The sequence below is a fragment of the Piliocolobus tephrosceles genome, chromosome 1, assembly GCF_002776525.5.
Source record: "Piliocolobus tephrosceles isolate RC106 chromosome 1, ASM277652v3, whole genome shotgun sequence".
In the NCBI taxonomy this organism is placed as follows: domain Eukaryota; kingdom Metazoa; phylum Chordata; class Mammalia; order Primates; family Cercopithecidae; genus Piliocolobus; species Piliocolobus tephrosceles.
Window position 1 is genome coordinate 206,026,158 of NC_045434.1, and position 25,317 is coordinate 206,051,474.

Sequence of the window (25,317 nt, forward strand, 5' to 3'; positions counted from 1 at the left end):
AACAGACTTTCATCTGTTCACTCACCTAACCATCCATTTACCATCCATCCGTCCATCCTCATGTCCATCAATCATCCAACCAGACTTTCATCTGCTCACCCACCTAACCATCCATCCATCCATCCATCCATTCATCCATCTATCCATCCGTCCATCCTCGTGTCCATCAGCCATCCAACTAGACTTTCATCTGCTTGCCCGCCTAACCGTCCACCCATCCTCCATTCATCCATCCAATCATCCATTCACCAATCCTCAACCATCCAACCAGACTTTCATCGCTCACCCACCTAGCTATCCATCTGTCCTCCATTCATCCATCCATCTACCCATCCATCCATCCATCTATCCATCTATCCTCATGTCCATCAACCATCCAACCAGACTTTCATCTGCTCACTCACCTAACCATCCATCCGTTCATCCATCCATCCATCCTCAAGTCCATCAACCATCCCACCAGACTTTTATCTGCTCACCCACGTAGCCATCCATCCATCCCTCCACCCACCTACCTACCTACCCACTTTCTTGTGAATAAACTATAGAGATTTACTGATTGCTTGCCCAGTTTACCCACCCATTTGTCAGCCTACTGCCTGCTCACTCATCAGTCTATGTAGCCCTTCTCCACATGTCCACCCATTTGCTGTTTACTTCTTCGTCTACCCACCCATCCATGTAGCTATCCATCCACAGGCTTTTAACCATGCCCTGGGGAAAAAGGCCCTGCAAAACCAAAAATGAATTAGAACCCATTCCTGTACTTCCAGAGCTCCCTCTGCAGTCATGAAAAGGTGGGGGGCTTCCCCTATCCTAGGATCATGCCACCAGCCTCTTGGCCCTAGGATGCACATTTCTGTTGCCCCCTGTGATAGGAGTGCCCACATCTAGAGTTTGCTGCCCTGGCCCTGCAGATGACCCAGAACCCAGTGACAGACTTGAAGGAGCTCTACTTCCCACCCCACAGCTGCCTTTCCCACCTACTCATCAGCTCGGCAGCCATCCTCACTGTGGTGAAGGGACACTGAGCCTTTGCTCTGGAAGGACTGGCCCCTCCAGAGTGGGTGCACTGGAACCCTAGCAGTCCACTCTCCAGCTCTGACAGACCTCTCTCCCGGCCCCCAGCTTTGCGTTGTGATGATTTTCCCTGTGTCTGACATAATTTGTTTGTTTGTTTTTGAGGCAGAGTCTTCTCTGTCACCCAGGCTGGAGTGCAGTGGTGCCATCTCGCCTCACTGCAAGCTCCACCTCCCGGGTTCACGCCATTGTCCTGCCTCAGCCTCCCGAGTAGCTGGGACTACGGGCGCCCGCCACCACGCCCAGCTAATTTTTTGTATTTTTAGGAGAGACGGGACTTCACCGTGTTAGCCAGGGTTGTCTCGATCTCCTGACCTCGTGATCCTCCCGCCTTGGCCTCCCAAAGTACTAGGATTACAGGTGTGAGCCACTGCACCTGGCTTGTCTGTCATAATTTACCATGGCATTATCAGCATTGCAATGTTCCACACTGGCAACTCTGTGCTCATGACCCAAGTGAATGTCCTTTGGGGCAATGGAGGGTGGGAGCACTGTTCCAGCTTCCAGGCCTAATGTGGGCATCTTCAGGTTTTTTTCATCCCACCACATGGGTGGCTCCAGGTAATGGCCCATCACTCTGCCTAGGCTGGCAACATTGCCAACATCAGCAGCACTGTGCTCAACCAGGTACTGGTCTTCTTCTTTTTTTTTTTTTCTTTTTTTTGTTGGAGACAGAGTCTCATTCTGTTGCCCACACTGGAGTGCAGTGGTGCCATCTCGGCTCACTGCAAGCTCCACCTCCCGGGTTCATTCCATTCTCCTGACTCAGCCTCCCAAGTAGTTGGGACTACAGGCAACTGCCACCACGCCTGACTAATTTTTTTTTTTTTTTTTGTATTTTTAGTGGAGACAGGGTTTCACTGTGTTAGCCAGGATGGTCTTGATCTCCTGACCTCATGATCCACATGCCTCGGCCTTCCAAAGTGCTGGGATTATTATTATTTTGTTTTTTAGACACAGTTTCACTGTGTCCCCCAGGCTGGAGTGCAGTGGTACAATCTCGGCTCACTACAACCTCCTCCTCCCAGGTTCAAGTGATTCTCCTGCCCCAGCCTCCTGAGTAGCTGGGATTACAGGCACGTGCCACCATGCCCGGCTAATTTTTGTATTTTTAGTAGAGATGGGATTTCACCATGTGGGTCAGGCTGGTTTCAAACTCCTGACCTCAGGTGATCCATCCACCTTGGCCTCCCAAAGTGCTGGGATTACAGGTGTGAGCCACCACGCCTGGCCTGGTCTTCCTTTAAAACCAGGTCTACACCACACTGGCTGACTCACCAGATGGAGTAAGTGAAGGTAATGGGTTGCAGGGCTATCTTTGTGTCATCTGGGAACTGGGAGTCTGGTGTCTGCAGTCACCCTCAAGCGAGAGTGGCCAGGGACACATGGCTGACATCAGGGGTTTGTAGGTTAAGGACAGGAGCATAGAGGCTGACCTGATGGGCTATGCCTGCCCCCTTGCGCCCAGTAGAATTCCGACCAGCTCTGCCCTTTGTCCAGAGATGCATAGAATCCAGACCCTCCATGAAAATGCCTTCACTTTCATTTTCAGTTTGTCAATTTCTATTCCTCTCCCTTCTACATGGCATTCTTCAAAGGCAGGTGAGGACTACTCCCCAGTCCCCAGCCTTGGGGCTGTTGCTTCCCAAGGAAGCAGCCCAGCAAAGCAGCAGCACCCTTTGGGCTCCAGATTTGTCCCTACCCAGGTCTTGCTATTGATCTTAAAGCTGGTTCTTGATTTCCCTGGGCTAGAGTCTTACCGACTGTAATTTCCGGGCCCATCATTGCACAACTGTGAAAATCTAACACCTACATTCAGTCTGTCCTTCAGCCCTCACTGGGTGGCCCCAAGCCTGACAATGCCACCTCCCAATGCTGCAGTTTGACTTTATCACCATCTTTTGGGAGCCTTCCTGCTGTGCACCCTCGGTTGGATGCTAGGGACACAGAAATGAATCAGAGCTGGTCCTTTTCCCTAGGAGCATCCAGTGTTTAATGAGATCTGGTTAAGAGTCATACAGTGCTGGACTCTCAGGAGGTGCTGTTATTGTGTAATTGCCATTGTCGTTGAAGGATGATCACCAAAAAAGCCCACTCCCCAGCACAATGACTCCATCTTCCTGGGCCACAAATGCCGCATTGGCTGATCGTAGGTTGAGCAGTAGGTTTAGGCCACGGTCCCAGCAGACCCCTGGGCTAGGGTAGGGTAGGCAAGGCCTCCCATCAGCTCTGTCAGCAGGGTTATCTCTCAATTCAGGGGGCAGCCAGAGGATCAGGAGCAGGGTGGGGAAAGGGGGTCAGCCTCAGCATGGAGTTTAGCTGCAGCCTGGCTCCAGAGAGGGAGGCCCTTAGGTTTGTGGGATACCCTGGTCAGTGTGGCACATTGCTTGGCATGTGGAGTGAGGACATGATGGGGTTAGTGGGTAGTCCTCACAACCTCAGTGGGGCCTCCAAAGTGGGTAGGAGGAACAGGTGGCCAACTTTCTGCACCAGCAAGGAGGTGGGGTAACCCCTATGCAGCCACGAAGCCCTGAGTAAGGTGCTATGTGCCTGCCAACAACAGCGCGGCCCTGGTGGCTGCCACATCGGGGTCACCCAACAGCTCATCATCATCATGGTGGGCAAACAGCTGCTCAGCCACATGGAAGAGTTCACTGTGCTGTGAGTGGTGGGGGGAGAATGGGGGACAGGGCTGGGCCTAATCAGGCCATTTGGAGGGCTTTTATAAGAGCAGAGCAGAAAACCTCTTTCCTGGGACAGAAGATACGGGCACAAGTCCTAGCCCTGCTTGTTGTGAGCTGCATGGCTTTGTGTCTCTCTGGGCCTCAGTTTGCTCATCGATACAATGGGGACAATAATACCTCTCCAAGAGAGTTGAGGGGATTATGAGGCGTTCAACAGGAAAGAGCTTTGCAAATGGAGGGTTTTCTATTACTATTTTTTTCAGGGGGCAGTGATATTCCAGAGACCAAGAAAGGCTATGTGGGAAGCACAGAGTTGAGAGCACTGGACGCCTGTCTAACAGATTGGATTTGAACACTGGCTCCACCACTCACAATTTGGGGAGCCTGGGGCAAGTTCTCCAGGTGTGTTTCCTCATCAGTAAAGTAGAAATCATCATGGTGCCTGCCTCTAAGGGGTGCTGGTGATAGAAGTGGCAGTTCCTAGCACAAGGTCCTGTTATGACCATTATCTGGTTTCCCTGCCTCCTGCCCCCAGGAAGCTGAAGGCTTGGTGGCAGAAGTGGCAGCTGGCAGGGCAGAGGGACACCCAGGTCGGGCAACAGCTGCAGCGCTGGGAGGAGGAAGGACTATGAGCTCATCGAGTGCCAGGGCCTGTTTGATGAATACCCGGGTATGGAGGAGCAGTCGCTCAGCAGCGTGTGCCCTGGGTATGAGTGGGGCCCCTGGGGGCCTGGAACAGCAGGGGAGATGGCCCCGGGCCTGACACTCCCTGCCTGCCAGAGCTGCAGTTTGATTCATCACCATCTTTGTGGGGGCATTCCTGCTGGCACCCCTGTTCGTTCTGCTCAACTGGGTAGAAATCAGACTGGACTCCCACAAGTTCCTGTGCGAGTACCAGCGACCAGTGGCTCGGCGCGGCAGGACGTCTGGATCTGACTGCTCCTGCTGGAGGTCATGGTACACCTTGCGGTCACCATGAATGGGAGTGAGGCAGATGAAGGGAATACAGGGGCAGGGGGCGGTGGAGATGGAGCTCAGAGACTGGGGAAGGGGGTTCAGAAATAGGGAAATGCGGGGCTGGAGAAGGAAATCCGGGTCAGAGGTTGGGAAATAGGGGACAGGAGGCTAGGATTCCGGGCCAAAGGTTCATCCTGCCTCGGGAGTAGGTCTGGATCCGAGTAGGGGTGAGTTAGGGAGTTGGGCCCTGAAGGCCCTCTGGCTCTGCAGGCTTTCGTCCCGCCTTCACCTCGGACTTCCTGTCGCATTTCCAGTACCAGTAAGAACACCACACTCAGGTGCACGGCTTTGTGAATTTCACGCCGGCACCCGCGCCCGCTGCCTACCTGTCCCGGAGCAAACACACTCTGCAGGTGTTAGACCCTTCAGGCTGGGGAGGAGGGGCGCGGCGGGAGGAGCGGAGCCCTGAGCTTTGGTGGGCGTGGCCTTCCTTGAGGGGCGTGACGCTGAGGTGGGAGAGGCGGGGCGCTGAGCCTTGGTGGGCGGGAAGCTGAGGCGGGAGTGGCAGGGCCTGTCTAGGAAGCACGGCGGGGAGCCTTGGTGACGGAGGCCGGCCTGGGAGGGGCGGGTGCTGAGTTTTGGTGGGCGTGGCCTGTCTGGGAGGGGCGGGTACTAAGCAGGGAGGGGCGGGGCCTGGCTGGGGTGCAGTGAGCTGAGTCTGCCCCGGACAGATGCGCGGAGCCGGCTAGGGTACTGGCTTAACGGGCAGGGCCAGATTCTAGGGAGGAGGAGGGGAGGAAATGCAGGGTTTGGAATCGAGATCCGAGAGCCTCTCCAGACCGCGCAACCCAGATACAAGGCCTTTCGCGACGCAGGGGTGAACCTCGCCCTCTTCTACTAGAAGCTGCTGCCGTGCATCTGGGCTTCATTATCGCCTTCGAGGTAGGCTCAGCCATCTGTCTTGGACAGACTTGGTTCCAAGTTCAGGCTCTGCCGCCGACCGGCTGGAAATGGGGATATATTATATAATAGGATCTACTTTATAGGGTCGTTATGAAGGTTCGGTGTCAAGCATTTGCACTGTGTCTGGCATGTTGTGCTCAATGAATTAATATCACAAATAATAATAACATTATTTCTTGGCAAGAGAAAGGAGAAAGGAGAGGAAACACTCGCCCACCAGTTTAGCTCTTTTACAAGCCCTGCCCCTGACGGGGTTCCTACTGTTAAGGGTTCGAATCATAGCTCTGTGTCTTTGGGCAAATGACAACACCTTTCTGCTTCTGTTTCTTCACTTGTGGAGTAGAAATTACCCCCGGCTCATAGAGTTGTTGTGAGGATTAAATTAATTAATATCCGAAAAACCTTCAGATTAGGGTTTGGCGCAGGGTAAGTGCTCCATGAGTTAAGATCCCTAAGGCAATCATTCTCTCTTTTTGGCCCTCTTCTCCCCAGCATGTAGTGGTGTTCTTCCAGTGCCCCAACGCCCGGCTCGTGCCCGATGTGCCAGCCCTGGCTACCAAGATAACGCGCGAGGGCTACCTGGCCAAGCAGGCGGTGGCAGACAACGAGGAGGCGCTGCCTTCAGTCAGCAAGGCAGGCTGACCCCGGCCCCACCCACACTATAATGACCATAATGACCACGCCCCTTGGCCTGCCCTCAAGCCTTAGCTCAGTCTTCTCAAGTTCCGCTCTCTCTAGCCACGCCCCATTATTTGGCCTCGCCCATTGGAGGGATTGGCTGGACTCCCTGTAGTTTCCGCCTGTTCCCGCCCATCATTAAGCTCCGCCCCTGCCACGCCCCCTTTTCTACTTTATCCGCAAACTGGGGTTGGGGGCTGTGCTCTGGAGCTCCAGCCTGCTCAGCCTGACCAAGCTGTGCTCTATGTCCGCTGTCCCCGAAGTGCAGGACGCAGGGGCGAGTGAGGCAGAGCTGCCCTTCCAGGACCCTAGGTTCCCCAGGATGCTCCTCCTACTGGGGTCCTCTGGCTTCCAGTTACGCATCTGGGCAGTGTCTCAAGGCCTGCTCAGGAGCTGGGATGAGAGGATTGGAGTTCCCTGGAGACCTCCAGACCTGCATTGCTACCCTTCCGTGTTCCTTGCCTCCTGGCCTCTGTACAATGCTGACAATAAACCTATCTCTGCGCCCCAGCCTGCCACCTCTCCACGGCCACCTGGTCCCCACCCACCGGTGCAGTGTCTACTCACTATGTGGCAATGCTCTAGGGAGTCGAAGTGAAAATGGGGGAGCAGGGGAACCCTAATCACTCTGAACTTAATGGCCATCGGTTGGCAGCTAAGGAAAATACTTTGGGGCCGGGCACGGTGGCTCACGCCTGTAATCCCAGCACTTTGGGAGGCAGAGGCGGGTGGATCACCTGAGGTCAGGAGTTCGAGACCAGCTAAACCAACATGGAGAAACCCCATCTCTACTAAAAATACAAAACTGGCCAGGGGTGGTGGCGCATGCCTATAATCACAGCTACTCAGGAGGCTGAGGCAGGAGAATCACTTGAACCTGGGAGGCAGAGTTTACGGTGAGCCGAGATAGCGCCATTGCACTCCAGCCTGGGCAACAAGAGCAAAACTCTGTCTCAAAAATAAATAAATAAATAAATAAATAAATAAATAAATAAATAAATAAAATACTTTGAGGGACTAGGGCACAGGCCATGAAACCTCTGCTGTGTATTCCAAGCCCGTAGTGTATGAATAATAAGATCAATAAGAGTTTAGTTAGGTTAGCCGAGACACCCCCTATTGGACTTTCACACACTTTTCACCACGAGACCCTCCTAAAAGCCTGGTGAGGCAGCACCAGGCAGTGGTGAAGGACTCAGGTTGGTGGTGTGGTCAGACAGACCTGGGTTTCTTTTTTTTTTAGATGGAGTCTTGCTCTGTCACCCAGGCCAGAGTGCAGTGGTGTGACTTCAACTCACTGCAGCCTCTGCCTCCCTGCCTCCTGGGTTCAAGCGATTCTCCTGCCTCAGCCTTCCAAGTAGCTGGGATTACAGGTGTGCGCCACCACGCTCAGTCAATTTTTGTATTTTTAGTACAGACAGAGTTTCACCATGTTGGCCAGGCTGGTCTCAAACTCCTGACCTTGTGATCTGCTGGCCTCAGCCTCCCAAAGTGCTGGGATTACAGGCATGAGCCACTGCACCCAGACTGTTTTTGTATTTTTAGTAGAGACAGATTTCACCATGTTGGCCAGGCTGGTCTAGAACTCCTGACCTCAGGGGATCCACCCACTTCAGCCTCCCAAAGTGCTGGGATTACAGGTGTGAGCCACTGTGCCCAGCCAGACCTGGGTTTCAATACTAGTCCCACCCCTTATTAGCTGTGTGACCCTGGACAAGTTATTTAATCTCTTGAACCTCAATGTCATCTGTAAAATAGGGACTTCATAGAACTGATGAGAGATTTCAAAGGGATAATGCTCATGACTTAACTTGTACAAGCCTCTTAAACAGTTGGCCCCCCATATCCTCAGGTTCTGCATCCTTGGATTCAACCAACCATGCATGGAAAATGAAAATAAAAACAAAAAATAACAACAATGACAAAAATAATGCAAATAAAAAACATTACAGGATAACAACTATTTACATAGCATTTACACTGTATTAAGGTATTATAAGTAATCTAGAATTGATTTAAACTGTACTGGAGGGCCAGGCATGGTGGCTCATGTCTATAATCCCAGTACTTTGGGAGGCCAGGGCTGGTGAATCGCCTGAGCCTAAGAGTTTGAGACCAGGCTGGACAACCTGATGAGATCCCATCTCTACAAAAAATACAAAAATTAGTCAGGTGTGGTGGTGCGCGCCAGCAGTCCCAGTTACTCAGGAGGCTTAGGTGGGAGAATTACCCACGCCCAGGAGGTCGACGAGACTGCAAGTGAGCCCTGTAATTGCACCACTGCACTCCAGCGTGGATGACAGAGTGAGACCCTCTCACTTGAGTACATTTTATTTTTTTTATTTTTTGACAATAAATACATAAAATAGACGGGATACGGTGGCTCACGTCTGTAATTCCAGCACTTTGGGAAGTTGAGGTGGGTAGATCATTTAAGGTCAGGAGTTCAAAACCAGCCTGGCCAACATGGTGAAACCCTGTCTCGACTAGAAATAAAAGAAAAGTAGTAGGGTGTGCTGGCAGTGCGCCTGTAATCCCAGTTACTGGGGAGGCTGAGGCGGAAGACTTGCTTGAACCTGGGAGGCAAAGGTTGCGATGAGCTGAGATCCCACCACTTGCACCACCATGCCTGAGTGACAGAGCAAGACTGCATCTCAAAAATAAATAAATAAATAAATAAATTTTACTGGAGGATGTACAAAGGTGTTAGCAAACACTACGACATTTTATATAAGGGACTTGAGCAGCCATGGATTTTGGTATGGGAGGGTTCTAGAACCAATTCCCCACAGATTCTGGGTACCAAGGGACAACTGTACTCACCTAAGTGGTAGCAGTAACAGTATCCACCTGCCAGGGTCATGGTGGAGATTAAATGAGTAGATACATGTGAAGTGCTCAGGACAGTGCCTGGCACCTAGTAGGTGAACAATAAGTTAGCCCCATGAGTATTAGTATGTGTACATATCTGCATATTAATATTAAGTGCCTGGCAATTGCTGGGAGCTCAAACAGATGGCAGGTAATATTAGGGCAAAATGCAGCTTCCCCTTCCACAGGGCTGGGAAGATTGCATGCTGGGCATACAGCATGCCCTTCTTATTGGAGGCGGTTTGACTTGGCTATTTGATTTGGTTTATTGAGGGCTCAATTGGTATAGTCTGGGAAGGCTTCATGGTGGAGGTGGCCACTGGAGATGGTGGGGCAGGTCATTCCAACCAGTGGGAAAGGATAGGCCATTTGCAAGGAGTGGCTGTACTAGATGAGGAGAGGCTGTCCAGGATGATGCCAGATGTCACATCACCAACTTTCAGGACTGATTTCTGTCTCCCAACCATAGGGATGAGTGTTCCCATTTGATAGATGCAGTAATAGGGTCAGAGAAGGTCATCAGGGTTCTCAGGGTCCCTAAGGAGTCCAAGGCTTGGGAGGCTCTCTGTGAAGCTCCCAGGATGCTCCCCAGCTCCAAGAAGTCCCCTGAACACGCCCATGTTTGGGAAGCTCCAGAAGAGTGGTGACCTGTCTCCTAGGAGCAGAAGCAGTGCCTCCCCCATCTTGAGGACCTGGGTGTAGGGTCCTTTAGAGCTTCACTTGGGCATAGGACTCCCATTGTTCCAGCCCCCCTCTTGTACCCCAGACTAGCCAAACCGGTTCTGGGGAAGGGGGGCGGGGAGCAGGCACGTTGAGACAGCCGCCTGCCTCTCTCTGCGAGGTTCCCTCCTCCTTCACCTCCCCCTCCCTGCCCCACACAATACCCAGGAGCTTGCCTTGCTCGGCTCTGGGGCCATGCTGACATGCTGACATCGCCCCCTGAGGACTTGGCTGCAACCCCAGAGCCCCCAGGGTGTCCCGGAGCCCTGGACTGTGCTGGCAGCAGGACGGAGCTCCCTGGCTGAGGTAGGGCCCCACCTGGGTGCCAGCAGTCCCATTCTCTTCCCGCCAGTTTTCCCCGCTGAGTGAGCCCTTTGTGCTGCCTGCCTGGTCTCTGATCCTGGCCCTGACCCACTATGGCCTTCTGGGGCTCTGTGAACCACTTAGCCTGGTTCCCCTTTCCAGCCATGACTTCCCACTTGGCTTTATTCCTTAAAGGGCAGAGAGGCCCTGGCAGGGTCCCCGCTCTTCTGGGCAGCAGGGCAAGGGGCACCTAGGAGGGGGCAGGGAAAAGCTAGGTACAGGAGGCCAGAAACGCTTTTTCTGACCATGGTAGTGTCCAGGGACTCTGTGGCAGCCTTGCTAAGTGGGCCCATTGCCCTCTGCAATTAGCAGCGCCCACCAAGGGTACTTTCCTCGGCCCCTGCCCATCCTTCTTGGCGCAGATATATTTATGATGAGACATGTTTCTCAGAGAGGGCACTGGGTGGTGGTATGGTCTCTTAGGAGCCACTTTACAGATGGGAATACTGAGGCCAAGGGATGGGCTATGACTTGCCTAAAGCCACACAGCTGGTCAGTGTCAGCACTGGGCCTAGAAGCTTGGGCGGGGGTTATTCTTTTTGGGCTCCAGAATGGCCCTTGCCTAGTAGACACCAGAGTCTCTATCCTGTGATTGTGCCTTGGGAAGGTAAGGTCTCTGCTGTCTGGGGCCAGTTCTTTCTGAGGTTTTTGTTTGTTTTTTTTTTTTCTAACAGAGATGAGCTACACACAGTATGAACACAGCTTGTCCCTCTTAGCTCCCCAGCATGGAGGTTGGGTGGGCCAAACCCCTGGAGGGCCACAGGGCTGGCATCCCAGCTAGATGGGTCATTCTTATTACCCCTTGTCCTGAGCATAGGTGGAGGCTGACACACTCCTGACTTCCCTGCTGGGGACCTGCCTCCAGCTTCATCTCCCCGGGAAGCCTTCTATGTCCCCTCCCCACATTCACCTAGGCTTCTCCTCTGCGGTCTTAACTGGGGGTACTCCTGCTGCAAAGCCTCAATGTTTTGCCAACTTATCCCTGCGAACGATGGGAGAGAGGGTCCCTCCCTGCCCTCCAGGGGCCTCCAGAACCCAAGTGCTAGAATCTCCCAGCATACAGGGGGGCAGAGGGCATGTGTACATGCCTGCACATGTGTGCCCCCAGAAGCAAGCAGGACTTCTGTGTTGAGGACTCCTGATTCCTGCAGAGAAAGAGACCTGTCTGCGGGCAGGGGCCTCCTTCCACACACTCCTACAATGGAATGTGTGTCTCAGCCTCGCTCCTTCATCTTCCCCATCTGTGTGAAGGCCTGAGCTGCATTCTGTCTAGAGAAAGACTGATGATAGTAAAAATACTATCCTGTTTGTCAGATAAGGAGACAGTCTCAGGGAGACTTGCTCAGATGGGCACTCTTCAGGCTAGAGGGACAGAGGCTGACAGTACAAGCCAGAGTGGCCACTGTAGAGACGGTCCCTTTGGAGCAGCCAGTCCCCTTCTTCCCACCCTCCCAGGCAGAGGTATGAAGGGAGCGGGAGGAAGCAGTTGAGAAGCTGTGCAGAGACACTGGGGCCTGCCATAGACCCAGCCATCTTTCACTGGGTCCTCTTCTCCCTCCCTGTCTCCAACAGTGACTGACAGTCACTGCTCAGGCCAAGGCTTTCTCTCAAAGTGCACTAGGTATTTCAGCCATGGAGCAGTAATCTATTACCTCCTCCAGGAAGTCTTCCTGGAATACTCAGGTTGAGTTGAGCCCAGCACCCTCCTCTGATGGTTCCTCTGGCTTGGCTCTTGCCAACCTGGATTGTAACTGTTTTCATTTTTGGCTCTCCCACTAGACTGGCAGCCCATGGGCATGAAATGTTTGTCCATCTGTCTCCCTGGGTTTTTTGGGCTTCATCTGTGTCTCTGAGGATCTGGTTGGCCTAAAATTGTCAGTGTCTCTGTCTCCATCTCTGGGTCCCTGAATGTCTCAGCATCTGTGGTTTTTCTGTTTTTGAATGTCTTGGGGTCTTGGTTTCTGAGTTACTGGCTAAGTGGTCTCTGTTTCTCTAGGTCTCTCTCAGTCTTCATCTCCTGGCTTTCCTGGTCCTACCGGGCTGGGCACTGCCCCTTTGGCCTGAGGGGGCCACTGGGGGGTCCTGGCTGCCCGGCCTGCCCACAGCGAGGCCAGGCTAGGGTAGGCCCCCGCCCAGCCCGCTGCCTGCTCCCTCCCTCCCTCCCTGCTTGCCTCACCACAGGGTTTGATGAATCAAACTCTTTGTCTGGGTGGGATCTCCCCCAGCCAGCTGGGCAGAGAGAGGGCTTCCCCTGCCGGAACAGCCAAACAGCATCAGCAGCGGGCCTGGGCCCGGAGAGGTGAGGGGCTGCAGGAGGGAGGCTGGCAGAAGGCCACAGGGCAAGAGCTGCCGGGGCTTGAGACTCTCAGATCATCAGGTCTGCCCCGATCGAAGGGCTGGCTCCCCGGGGATAACTTCCTGCCCAGAAAGGACCCATCCAGCCTGGCCTACCCAGGGGCTGGAAGCTGGAGTGGGGAACAGTCCTTCTTTCACTCCAAACCGGGGGGGTTGGGGCACCTCCCTGAACTTCAGGAGGGCCCCTCTGCCTGATCTGGGTGATGGCCCGCCTGCCAGTCCATGACCCTCCCAGCCAACTTGGCATGGGTGTGGGCACCACTCAGCGCTGAAGGCCGCAACTCTGGGCAAGGGTGGGGGGGATGGGGGGAGAAATATCAAAGCAAGGACCTGTGGGCTGCTGTGTGTCTGCATCCTGGGGTGTGCGCGTGGAGGGAACAGGAGGATGAGAAATCTTGGGTGCCTGTGTAAATATCGGATGGGTCAGTGTGTTTGTGAGGAATTGTTTGTTAATGTATATGGTTGTGTAAAAATGTGTGTGTCTGTGACTGTGTGAGCCTGAGTTTGAATGTCTGTATCTATGAAAGTGCACATGTCATTCTATACTTGGGAGAAAATGTAGTGTGGATGTATATGCTGGGACATGGATTTGTGTGATGATGTATGTAGTTGCATGTCTGGTGACATGTCGGTGTGTGTTAGAGAAGGTACAGGTGGTTAAAATCACCGATTTGAAAGCTAGAATGGCCAGGTTAGAATCCTGGCTCCACTATTTACCAAATAATCTCTCTGTGCCTCCCTTTCCTCACCTATAAAATGGGCATAATAAGGGCATCAACTCACAGGGTTGTTGTGAGGATTAAATGAGATACTATGTGTAAAGTACTCAGTCTATCATTCAGGCAATGCCAAGCAAGTATCAGCTATTTCTATATAATCAGACACGTGAGTGCGTTTGTGGAGATGTGTGCACATAAATGTACACAGCGGTTTGTCCAGGCCTCCAGGGGTGGTGGCTTACTGGCCAGCCCTGCTGTCCTCTGTCTAGATCTGATATCTTCTCTTTTGCAGGGCCAGGTGGTGGCAGAGCAAAAGAGGAATGGACTGTGGGCCACCTGCTACCCTCCAGCCCCACCTTACTGGGCCACCTGGCACTGCCCGCTGCCCTGTAGCAGTGTGCCAGCAGGAGAGTCTGTCCTTTGCAGAGCTGCCCGCCCTGAAGCCCCTGAGCCCAGTGTGTCTGGACCTTTTCCCTGTTGCCCCCGAGGAGCTTCGGGCTCCTGGCAGCCGCTGGTCCCTGGGGACCCCTGCCCCTCTCCAAGGGTTGCTATGGCCATCATCCCCAGGAAGCTCAGATACAGAGATAACCAGCGGGGGGATGCGGCCCAGCAGGGCTGGCAGCTGGCCACACTGTCCTGGTGCCCAGCCCCCAGCTCTGGAGGGACCTTGGAGTCCCCAGCACACACAGCCACAGCGCCGGGCCAGCCACGGCTCAGAAAAGAAGTCTGCCTGTGAGTGACCCTTGGGGAGGCAGGTGTGGGTGCCACAGTGGGGGGGATAGGGGAGGGGCTGGGCAGTTCCTTAACCTTTATGTCCCAAGGTTCCCCCAAAAGTCAGGACAAGTGGTAGATTAGTGATAAGGAAACTAGCAGGACTCAGGGAAGGCAAGTGACTTGTCCAAGGTTATGCAGTGAGTGAGTCACCATTGCCTCGTCCCTCTGCCTACTGCAGTCAGGCCCTGTGCTGTCCTTACCCCTCTTGTGGACCCCAGGGCTCTGGGGACCAGACGCTAGCAGAAACACAGGCCCTTCCTTTGGGCATGGCGCCTGAACCTCCCCAGGTGCTCAGGGCCAGGCTGGGGGAGACCCCAGCTCGTGCTCTCACACCTTGCCCCTCAACCCTAGGGCGCAAGATGCGGGTGTACCAGCGTGAAGAGGTCCCCGGCTGCCCCGAGGCCCACGCTGTCTTCCTAGAGCCTGGCCAGGTAGTGCAAGAGCAGGCCCAGAGCACAGAAGAGCCCAGGCCGCTGGAGCTGGCTGGATCCACGCGAGTGAGCCTCGAGGGTCCTGAGCGGAGGCGCTTCTCGGCTTCGGAGCTGATGACCCGGCTGCACTCTTCTCTGCGCCTGGGGCGGAATTCAGCAGCCCGGGCACCCATCTCTGGGTCAGGCACCGGAGCAGCCCGGGAAGGTACCAGCTCCTCCCATGGGCCCTGAGGGCAGCTAGATGCCGGGTGGGGGTGGGGGTGGGGGATGCCCACTCACTGACTGCCTGAGGCCGTCAGGGTGCCCGGGCCGGGGCCCAGGCCCCAGGCCCACTCTCTGGACCCCCCACCCTCAGTTCTTGCCCTCTCCAGGGAAAGCATCATCTCGAAGTGTAGAGACGGGACCGGGTGTCGGGACCGGGTGTAGGGACCGGGTGTCGCGGCCAGCCCCTGGTGACTCACGAGAGGGCCATGGCGATTGGTCCGAGCCCAGGTACCACCTCCCATTTGGGCTTGGGTCCGAGACAGGGTGCAGGCGAAGAAGGGCCGTGACGCTCTCTCTTTCCTAGGCTAGACACGCAGGAAGAGCCGCCTTTGGGGTCCAGGAGCACCAACGAGCGGCGCCAGTCTCGATTCCTCCTTAACTGTATGTGGGAGGGGATCCCTGGGAGGAGGTAACGGAGGAAGGGGCTGCGGTGTGGAAATGCGGAAAAGGAGGTTTAGAGAGTTGAGAGGTAGGGATCGAATGAGAAACGTAGAATGTAACTATCGGTATCTAGCACGCAGTAGGTGCTCAATTGTTTATGGAATGAATGAATGAATGAATGAATTCACTATGTCCAGATATCCGAACCGCAGCAAAGGTTAAGTGACGCGGGCTCTTGAGGGAACCCACGGTCTTGCCCGCCCGTCTTTCCCCAGCCGTCCTCTATCAGGAATACAGCGACGTGGCCAGCGCCCGCGAACTGCGGCGGCAGCAGCGCGAGGAGGAGGGCCCGGGGGACGAGGCCGAGGGAGCAGAGGAGGGGCCGGGGCCGCCGCGCGCCAACCTCTCCCCCAGCAGTTCCTTCCGGGCGCAACGCTCCGCGCGAGGCTCCACCTTCTCGCTGTGGCAGGATATCCCCGACGTACGCGGCAGCGGCGTCCTGGCCACGCTGAGCCTGCGGGACTGCAAGCTGCAGGAGGTGGGCGCGCGCGCGGACCCGGCGGGGCGGGGGCGGGCCGGGGAGTACGCGGTCCGGGGACTTAGCGGGAACCGGACCATAGAGGGAGGGGGACACACAAAAGGGGGTGCTGGCGCGACTGTCAGCGCGGAAGGTTGGCTCTAGGACCTGACTACACGAGGCCGTCTGGAAGCGAGGACAGCAAGCCGCGGAGCGGGAGTCTAGGGGAGCCAGGCTTGGCTGCGGGCAGAGGGCGGAGCCAGCGGGACGAAGCCTAGGATAGGACAGGGCCGGATGAGGGGCGGAGCCATTGGGAGTGCAAACGCCTGGTGGGCGCGGGACAAGGCGGGGACAGAATCAGGGGCGGGACCTGGGGGTGGGCGGGACCTGAGGGGTGGGCGGGCTCGGGGAAGAACGCGTCGGGAAAGGGCTAAGGGGAGGGGCGGGATCTAGGGCCAGCGGGGTTTGCACAGTTGCTCTTGGCGGGAGGTGGGTCGCCGGGCCCGCCTGGCGCCAGATTAAGAGTGGGGCTAGAGAAGGGGCGAGGACGAGAGGTGTGGCGGCCTAGGGTCCGGGAATGCGAGGCCAGGGCCTCCGAGGTGAACCGGCCCGGCCCTTTCGACCCCGTGTGCGCCCTCCCTCAGGCCAAGTTTGAGCTGATCACGTCCGAGGCCTCCTACATCCACAGCCTATCGGTGGCTGTGGGCCACTTCTTAGGCTCTGCCGAGCTGAGCGAGTGTCTGGGGGCGCAGGACAAGCAGTGGCTGTTTTCCAAACTGCCCGAGGTCAAGAGCACCAGCGAGAGGTGAAGAAGTGCTCTGGCCTGGCCCAGGGTGGGGACTGAGCCTGTGGTTGGCCGGCTTCCAGATCTGGGATCTCCATCCTGGCTCTGACTCCTCAGGTTCCTGCAGGACCTGGAGCAGCGGCTGGAGGCAGATGTGCTGCGCTTCAGCGTGTGCGACGTGGTGTTGGACCACTGCCCGGCCTTCCGCAGAGTCTACCTGCCCTATGTCACCAACCAGGCCTACCAGGAGCGCACCTACCAGCGCCTGCTGTAGGGCTGGGGGCTCTGAAAGGGGCGGGGGCGTGGAGGGAGTCTCAGGCAGGTGTAGGCACTGAGGACTGGGTAATGCAAGGTGACTCTGGGAGGGGAGGGGTCCCTGAAAGGGTCTCTGTGACCAGGATAAGGTGAGATGCAACCCCAAGGGGCAGTAAGGATGTGCTGAGAAGGTCCCTAAGGGCCCCGTGGATGGCCAGGGTTGTGGATCCCAGGAGTTCAGGCCTACCTGTGATTCCAGAGCCCTTCCCATTTTCCAGCCTGGAGAACCCCAGGTTCCCTGGCATCCTGGCTCGCCTGGAGGAGTCTCCCGTGTGCCAGCGTCTGCCCCTTACCTCCTTCCTCATCCTGCCCTTCCAGAGGATCACCCGCCTCAAGATGTTGGTGGAGGTACCTCGAGGGGACAGGCTGCAGTGAGGGCTGGGTGGGCGGGCCGGGTCTCAGGGGAGTATGAGGCCTGCCTCATTGTGCTGATCCCACCTTCCAGAACATCCTGAAGCGGACAGCACAGGGCTCTGAAGACGAAGATATGGCCACCAAGGCCTTCAATGCGCTCAAGGAGGTGAGCTGGGCAGGGCAGGGGCTGCTTGGCTCCTGGGGACCCCCTGGACCCCCAGCGTGTCTCTAAAACAGCCCTCAGCTGTCAGAGTCTCCAGTCCCCAGGCAAGTGTCTGAGGCTGGGCTCTGGGAGACAGGGCTGAGGGGCTGCAGGTGACCTCCCCACGGCTCCCCCAGCTGGTGCAGGAGTGCAATGCTAGCGTGCAGTCCATGAAGAGGACAGAGGAACTCATCCACCTGAGCAAGAAGATCCACTTTGAGGGCAAGGTGTGTGTCTGCCGCCAGCAGGATGGGCACTCCAAGGGGCAGCTCTTGTTTCTTCCTTGCCCTAGGGGCTTCAGGCCAGTTCATCGCTGCCCACATTCTCCCCTCTGCTATCCTGTGCTCTCTGCCTGGTGCCCCTGGGCCTGACCCATCCTTCTCCATCCCTCCAGATTTTCCCGCTGATCTCTCAGGCCCGCTGGCTGGTTCGGCATGGGGAGTTGGTAGAGCTGGCACCACTGCCTGCAGCACCCCCTGCCAAGCTGAAGCTGTCCAGCAAGGCAGTCTACCTCCACCTCTTCAATGACTGCTTGCTGCTCTCTCGGCGGAAGGAGTGAGTTGGGGCAATCAGGGGTGGGTAGGTAAACTGGAGCCAGGCTCTCTTCCTCCCTACCACTGGGCTTATGACCACTCCATCCCTGGGCCTGGGAGCCCCTGCCTGTGCCAGGTTGTGCTGCCAGGGCACCTTGAGACTTGGAGGCTCCTGAAGCAAAGGCAGAGATGTCAGACAAGTCCATGTTCTAGAAGGGAGAATCAAGGGCTAGACTGTATGTCAAGGACTTGGAGCTGTTGTGAGCTTCAGCCAGTTAGAGCAGAGACTAAGAGCATGACCCTGGAGTCTCAACTCTGCCCTGAGTCACAGCTATGCCAGAAGCCAACTTTCACTCAGTACCTACTCTGTGCAAGGCATGCTATGTGGACTATTCCCTTTAATCCTCCAAATCCCTCCCTGGGAAACAGGCTTCTCTGTTACTCTCAGGTCATGGAGCTAGTGGGTGGGGGAGCCAGGAGGATGCCAGGTCTGTCTGATGGTAGCACCGTGCCCCACTCACAGTGAACACTCCCTCAGTATGAACTGTGATTATTATAAGTGAGGAGTGAGTAGAAGACTACCTGGATAAGGTGAATGGGATAAAGGATGGACATGTGGGACGGTGGCTCACACCTGTAATCCCAGCACTTTGGGAGGCCAAGGTAGGAGAATCACTTGAGTCCAGGAGTTCAAGACTAGCCTGGGCAACATAGTGAGACCCCATCTCTTAAAAAAAAAAAAGGACATGTGATGCTATAAGAATTCATTCCTGATTTGTTTGTTCATTTAGTAAACAGTCACTGAATCTCTGTTCTGTAGCAGGCCGGTGCTAGGGACATAAATATGAATGAGACTTGTTCTCTGCTCACAGGAGCTCTCAGATCAGTGAAAATACATCCTGATAACCATATCATCAGGGTTTTGATGAAAGGCTGTACTGTGGTAGTTCCTGGTGTGGAGTGAGAATCAGTAAAGCTTCATAGAGGATGGGACATTTGAGCTGGGTTTTGAAAGATGAGTAGGAGTTTTCCAGGTAGAAAGGTAGTTTGAGTGAAGGCATACAGCAGAGTCATGGTAGTGTAGAGGAGCGGAATGTGTGTTTGGGGAATGATGAAGCCTAATGTGGCTGGATTTGTAAAGGAGAAGGGCAGCAGAGGGAGGTTGGGATGTTGAAGGTCATGGTAGAGAGGTTGGATTTTTTCTGAGGCAGCAGGGAGCATGGAGAGTTGAGCAGAAGGATGATATTTTGCTCCTGGCCAATTTGGAGGATGAACTGGAAGGGGAGAGGCCAGAGGGTCTTGCAGTTGCTCAGGAGAGGGTAGATGCTCCACAAGTGGCAGGGTGCTTCAGGATAAGTGGATTCAAGGGACATTAAGGAGGAAAGACAGGACATAGCTACCAGGTGGGTGTAGGATGGAAAGGGAAGAGGTGAGCATGACGTCTGAGTTTCCTTTTGGGCAAACTGGTGGTGTCTTTCACTGCAATGGAGAACAGTAAGGGGATCTGGCTTGGAGTGAGAGAAGCTGAGTTTTTTGTTTTTTTTTTTTTTGATGCCAAGTTTTGTTGAATGAGTTGACATCCATGGAACCCCCTCCACCCATCCTGCCTACAAGTACTTACTGATCCCAAATTGTGAGTCAGGCAGTATCAGACACTGAGATACAGTGGCAAAGAGATGAGGCTCAGCCTGCATGGGGCTTACATACTGGAAGAGAGACACTCCGCAGGCCAGCTGTCCAGTGGGCTCTTCGGAACAGACGCTTGGGAGAGAAGTTCAGAGAGAGGTCGTGAATCGCTTGAACCTGGGAGGCGGAGGTTGCAGTAAGCCAAGATCATGCCACTGCACTCCAGCCTGGGCGACAGAGCGAGGCTCTGTCTTAAAACAAAACAAAACAAAAAACCAAATAACAAACAAAACAAAGAGAGAGAAAGGTTGAAAGCGTGTTTGGGACTCAGGGACTGGTCTCCATCACCTCCAGCCTCCACCAGCAAGCCAGCCGGGAAGAAGCTCTTGGTTCCTTGTGGAGACTTTGCCAGCTGCTAGGAAAGCAGCGCCCTGTCGAGACGCAGGAGCCTGTGAGAACGCCGGCAGGGCAGGCAGCCCTTTCTCCCCGCTTCCAGTCAGAACCCACCTGATCCCGAGGCTGGGTGCCTGGAGCCAGGGCCCAGGCCAGGCTGACCTCCCCTCCCCCGGTCCTCCAGGCTAGGGAAGTTTGCCGTTTTCGTCCATGCCAAGATGGCTGAGCTGCAGGTGCGGGACCTGAGCCTGAAGCTGCAGGGCATCCCTGGCCACGTGTTCCTCCTCCAGCTCCTCCACGGGCAGCACATGAAGCACCAGTTCCTGCTGAGGGCCCGGACGGAGTGAGTGGGCCTGGGTATGGGGAGAGGAGGCTCTTCCTCCCCATGACGGGCACCCCTGGGACATCCTGGCCTTGTTCCTCCCCAAGTGCTCATCTCTTCCCTGGCTTGGGCAGGACACAGGGGCAGAGGGCAGGGCTGGAGGCCAGAGCGGGAGTGCCTGCCCCACAGGTGGTGTTGGGGGGCTGCCACCTCCTCCTCAGCCTCTGGGCATCTCTTGGATGTAAACCTCCACACCCTGCTATCTCTGGCTTCAGGACTGTGGCATTAGGCAGGATGGGGGTAGGGCTGGCATCCAGGGGTTCTGGGCCTGTTATGCTCAGAGCTGGGTGGGGCACAGGCTTGGGAACAGGGTTGTGGGGTGGGGCAGACGTGATTTGGGTCCTGGGCCTGGACATCATGTCTAGCTCCCCCAGCCTTGGTTTCAGCACCCTGCCCTGGGCAACTGCACTTTGCATGTTGTGACAATTGAGCCTCCCCCTTCCCTAGAAGTGAGAAGCAGCGATGGATCTCAGCCTTGTGCCCCTCCAGCCCCCAGGAGGACAAGGAGGTCATCAGTGAGGGGGAAGGTAGCTCATCCCTGCTGCTTACATCCCTGGGCCGGACCCTCGCCCGCCCTCCTCCCCTCCCATCCTGGGTGCTGTGTTGCCGACAGGGCTATGGGGAGAGAGATCAACTTCTGGGGCAGTCAGGGGTAGCTCTGAGGAACCTTGAAGGCTGGGCAGAACTTACATAGCACAGGTGGACTCTGTGTCCAGAGGCAGCATCCTGGAGATCACAAAGCCTTCATAGCCTCCCATTTCGCCCCTGTTTTACGAGTTAGAAGAGAGGTTCAGAGATAAACGGACTTGTGTAAGTTCACCCAGCCAGTAAGTAGCAGGGCTGAGACCAGAGCCTGGGTCTGTCTCCATCTTTGCATCAGTTGCAAACAGGACAAGAAGCAGCCGGAGCCAGGGTATGAGGGGTGGTGGGGGTTGTGGTGGCAGCTGAGGGATCTGCTCAGTTGGAATAAAGGTTTCTCCTTTGGGTGTGAAGTGAGGCTGGTAAGCCAGGGTGCGACCTAATCACAGAGAGCCTCCCTATAGTGGCCCTAGGAAGCTATTGAAGATTTGTTTGGGTTTTTTTGAGACAGGGTCTTGCTCTGTTGCCCAGGCTGGAGTTCGGTGGTGCGATAATGCATCACTGTAGTCTCAACCTCCTGGGCTCAAGTGATCCTCCTGCCTCAGCCTTTTGAGTAGTTGGGACCACAGGTATGCACTACCACACCTGGATACCACACCTTTATTTTTGTTTTTTGTAGAGACAGGCTCTTGCTATGCTGCCCAGGCTGGCCTCAAACTCCTGGACTCAAGCAATCCTTTCCCTTCAGCCTCCCAAAGTGCTGGGATTACAGCCTGAGCCATCGTGCCTGGCTTATTGGAGGCCCTTTTTTTTTTTTTTTTTGGAGAGACAGTTTTACTCTGTACCCCAGGCTGGAGTGCAGTGACGCAATCTCTGCTCATTGCAGCCTCCGCCTCCCGGGTTCAAGGGATTCTTATGCCTTAGCCTCGTGATTAGCTGGGATTACAGGCACTTGCCACCACGCCCGGCTATGTTTTTTTGAGACAGTCTCACCCTGTCGTCCAGGCTGGAGTGCAATGGCACAATCTCAGCTCACTGCAACTTCCTCCTCCCAGGTTCGAACAATTCTCCTGCCTCAGCCTCCCAAGTAGCTGGGATTACAGGCGCCTGCCATTATGCCTAGCTAATTTTTGTATTTTTAGTAGAGGCAGGGTTTTGCCATGTTGACCATGGCTGGTCTTGAACTCCTGGCCTCAAGTGATTCACCTGCCTCAGCCTCCCAAAGTGCTGGGATTACAGGTGTAAGCCATTGCACTTGGCCTTATTGGAGACTTTTGAGCAGAGGAGTTAGGGCTGAGCTTTAGGTAGTAAAGGGAAAGAAAGGGCACTCATGCCCACTGAGTGCCTGCCATAGGCTAGGCCCAGGGCTAGGGGCTTTGTATTTGCATTAAATCTAATTTAATCCTCATGGCAACCCTACCAGGTAGACATTTTTCATATCTGAGGCTCAGAAGGTGAAGTAAATTGGTCACACAGCCAGTAAGTGGCAGAACTGGGATTCAAGCCAGGTCTGGCCCCCCAGTCTGGGGCTTTGGATGCTACCAGCCCACCTGGTCTAATGAAAAGAGCTGAGGACCAGGAAGGGGGTAGACGCTCTGGCTTGAGCTAGGAGTCCCACCTGGCTGGGGTTGGCTGGGGTAAGCTCCCAGGTGGTCACAGGACCACTGAAGGATGGTCATTTGACCCCTGAAGGATGAGGAGAGGTGGTCATGAAACGATCTGGGGAAGAGTATCTGGCAGAAAGAAGAGCCGGTGCGAAGGACCTGGGGAAGGAGGGAGCTTAGAGTGAGGAACAGCAGGGAGGCTGGTGTGACTGGAGCTTTGTGAGCGAGTAGGGAGGGAAAGTGGAGGGGAGAAGATGAGGCTAGCAGGGGGTGATGCCAGACCATGAAGGGCCTTGTAGGGCCTAGGGAGGAGTTTGGATTTTATTCTAAGAGGATTGGGAAGCCCTGGAGGGCTTTCAACAGGGGAGTGATGCAGCTCGAAACCCAGTTGGGAAGGATGGGCCAAAGGGAGCACCACAGCGATGTTAGGGGCATATTGCAGGGCCGTTACTGTTTTGTGTGAGGTGTCTGGGGGCAGTTGGACATTGGAGTCTGAAGGACAAAAGCAACGTATTGGCTTGAGCTGGGGAGGGGACAACCCTTGGTATAGAGGCGGAAACCGAAGCTGGGAGGGAATGGATTCGTCCCGCACTTGTGTTTAGGGTAGGAGACTAGATAGGCCAGGGTGGGCAGAGGGTACGCCTGCTTGGATGTGGGCCCGTGGCATGGGAGTGGCAGAGGAATAGCAGCCTCAGTGGCCACCTTCCCACCCCCTTGCTTCCTCCTACTGCCCCTCCCTGCCCTACCCATGCTCCTTCCCCTGTCATCCTACCCTTGGGACTCCCTGAGCCTCCCTTGGGCTGTCAGATCGCCCCCAGGTTCAGTGTGTTAGGACATACAAGGCACTGCAGCCAGATGAGCTGACCTTGGAGAAGACTGACATCCTGGCAGTGAGGACCTGGACCAGTGACGGTGAGGGGGCCTCCTGGGAAAGTCTCCCTGATGGGGCTCAGGTGGGCAGGAGGTGGCTAGATGACTAAGATATCACAGAGAAAGGCTCTGCAAGTGTTGATCTGCCACAGCATGTGGGAATCAGGTTAGACAAGAAGAGGAACTTCCTGCTTGTAAAGATATAGGATTGAGAGTGATGGGGGAGAGTGGGAAATACCCTTTCAGAGGATGTCAGGAAAAACAGGTCAGAAGTTCATCTACAAGACAGCTCGAGACAGGGTCCTTCCTGGAGCTGAGAGATGCTGAGATGATGTCACCTTGGCTCCAAGGGTGCAAACAAAGCTTGCATCAGGGCTGAGGTGTTCCCTTCCAGGCCTGGCCCTGGTGCCCCTTTGATGCTGTTGTTCTTGGCCTGTGTGTCCCTAGGCTGGCTGGAAGGGGTCCGCCTGGCAGATGGTGAGAAGGGGTGGGTGCCCCAGGCCTACGTGGAAGAGATCAGCAGCCTCAGCGCCCGCCTCCGAAACCTCCGGGAGAATAAGCGAGTCACGAGTGCTACCAGCAAACTGGGGGAGGCCCCTGTGTGAGGGGCAGCCATGGCCTGGGACAGCACCTCCATGCCTGGTTCCCGGATGGTTCTGGAGGGGCCTGCAGTGTCTCCATGCCCCAAGCTGCTCCTGCTGGCACTTCACTTCTGTGGCCTTGGCATTGAGGGCACAGGGTGGGCACAGGAATGGGGGCGCCTCCAGAGGGTATCTCTGTCCTCCTGCTCCTCAGTGTCCACACTTCAAGGCCAACGGCAGTTTCTTCCTCTGACATGGGGACTGATACCTGGCAAGGACTGGGGCCCTTTACTTTCTGTGCCCTCAATCCTGCCTGACTCTTGGTCCTTCTGGCAGGGACCTGGCTGGGGAATGTTCTGGTGCTGGTGGTGCTGGGACCTAAATATATATTTAGGTATATCTGGCGTCTTGTCTACCACCTCCCCTGGCCAGAGCCCGAGTCGGTGCCTGGTTGCTGTGTCTTGTCTGTAAATAAACTCCTTTCATACCTTTGCTTGGAGTCTGTGATCCATCTGATGCTGGCCCACCCCCGCAGTCCTGTTTTCCCAGCTAAAGACTAGGAAAGTGTCTGGCTGGCTCCCAACTGGGGCTTTGCATTTCTCTAGAGTTCACCTCTGAGCTGTAAGAGGGTGACCAGGGGCCAGGGGGACGATTGTGTATCAGCTAGGCTGCTTTCGGCTGCAAGTAACAAAATGTCAGATACAAATAGGCTTAAACATTAAAGAGATTTGATTAGTTCTTTATTTGTTTCCTGTGGCTTCTATAACAGAATTAGTACAAACTGAGTGACTTAAAGCAACAATATTTTCTTCTGTCACGGTTCTGGAGGCTGAGTCCAAAATCAGCAGCACTGGGCCCGCCCCCCGGGGCTGTGCTCCCTCCTGGGCTCTCAGGGAGAGCGGTTCCTCGCCTCTTTCCACTGCTGGTGGCTGCAGCGTTCCTTGACTTGCAACCGTATCACTCTGATCTCTGCCTCTGTGGTCACATTGCCTTCTCTGTGTGTCTATACCAAATTTCCCTCTGCCTCCCTCTGATAAACAAGTGATTGCATTTTCAGGCCCACCCAGATAATCTTCCCATCTCATAATCCTTAATTTAAATCACATCTTCAAAAACCCTCTGCCCACTGTTTCCCGCCCTCCTCCACTTTTTTGTCATATGAGGTAACATTCACAAGTTCCAAGGACTAGGGCATGGATATCTTTTGAGGGCCATTTTTAAGCCCAACCTGGAGTGTAGTGGTGCAATCTTGGCTCACTGCAACCTCTGCCTCCTGGTTCAAGTGATTCTCCTGCCTCAGCCACCTGAGTAGCTGGAATTACAGGTGTCTACCACCA

The 25,317-nt window shown here is 55.1% G+C and overlaps 1 protein-coding gene across 1 annotated transcript; it reads left to right on the top strand.

The window, feature by feature from the left end:
- Positions 1-5,470: 5,470 nt before the first annotated feature.
- ARHGEF19 (Rho guanine nucleotide exchange factor 19) lies at positions 5,471-24,721 on the top strand. Its single transcript, XM_023193535.1, has 16 exons — positions 5,471-5,663; positions 13,683-14,122; positions 14,516-14,800; positions 14,967-15,087; positions 15,164-15,240; positions 15,516-15,778; positions 16,402-16,562; positions 16,659-16,811; positions 17,075-17,204; positions 17,302-17,376; positions 17,550-17,639; positions 17,807-17,967; positions 20,149-20,307; positions 20,794-20,873; positions 23,337-23,441; positions 23,847-24,721. The coding sequence occupies exons 2-16, from the start codon at positions 13,711-13,713 to the stop codon at positions 24,002-24,004; spliced, it is 2,430 nt and encodes an 809-aa protein (XP_023049303.1). The 5' UTR covers positions 5,471-5,663; positions 13,683-13,710; the 3' UTR covers positions 24,005-24,721.
- The last annotated feature ends 596 nt before the right edge of the window (positions 24,722-25,317 follow it).

Bases quoted from the DNA above. Each gene is read 5' to 3' on its own strand.
- ARHGEF19 (XM_023193535.1), top strand. From the start codon at position 13,711: ATGGACTGTGGGCCACCTGCTACCCTCCAGCCCCACCTTACTGGGCCA. The intron at 15,088-15,163 runs GTACCACCTCCC...TCTCTTTCCTAG, and splicing joins GGCGATTGGTCCGAGCCCAG to GCTAGACACGCAGGAAGAGC. The intron at 20,308-20,793 runs GTGAGTGGGCCT...CCCCTTCCCTAG, and splicing joins CTGCTGAGGGCCCGGACGGA to AAGTGAGAAGCAGCGATGGA.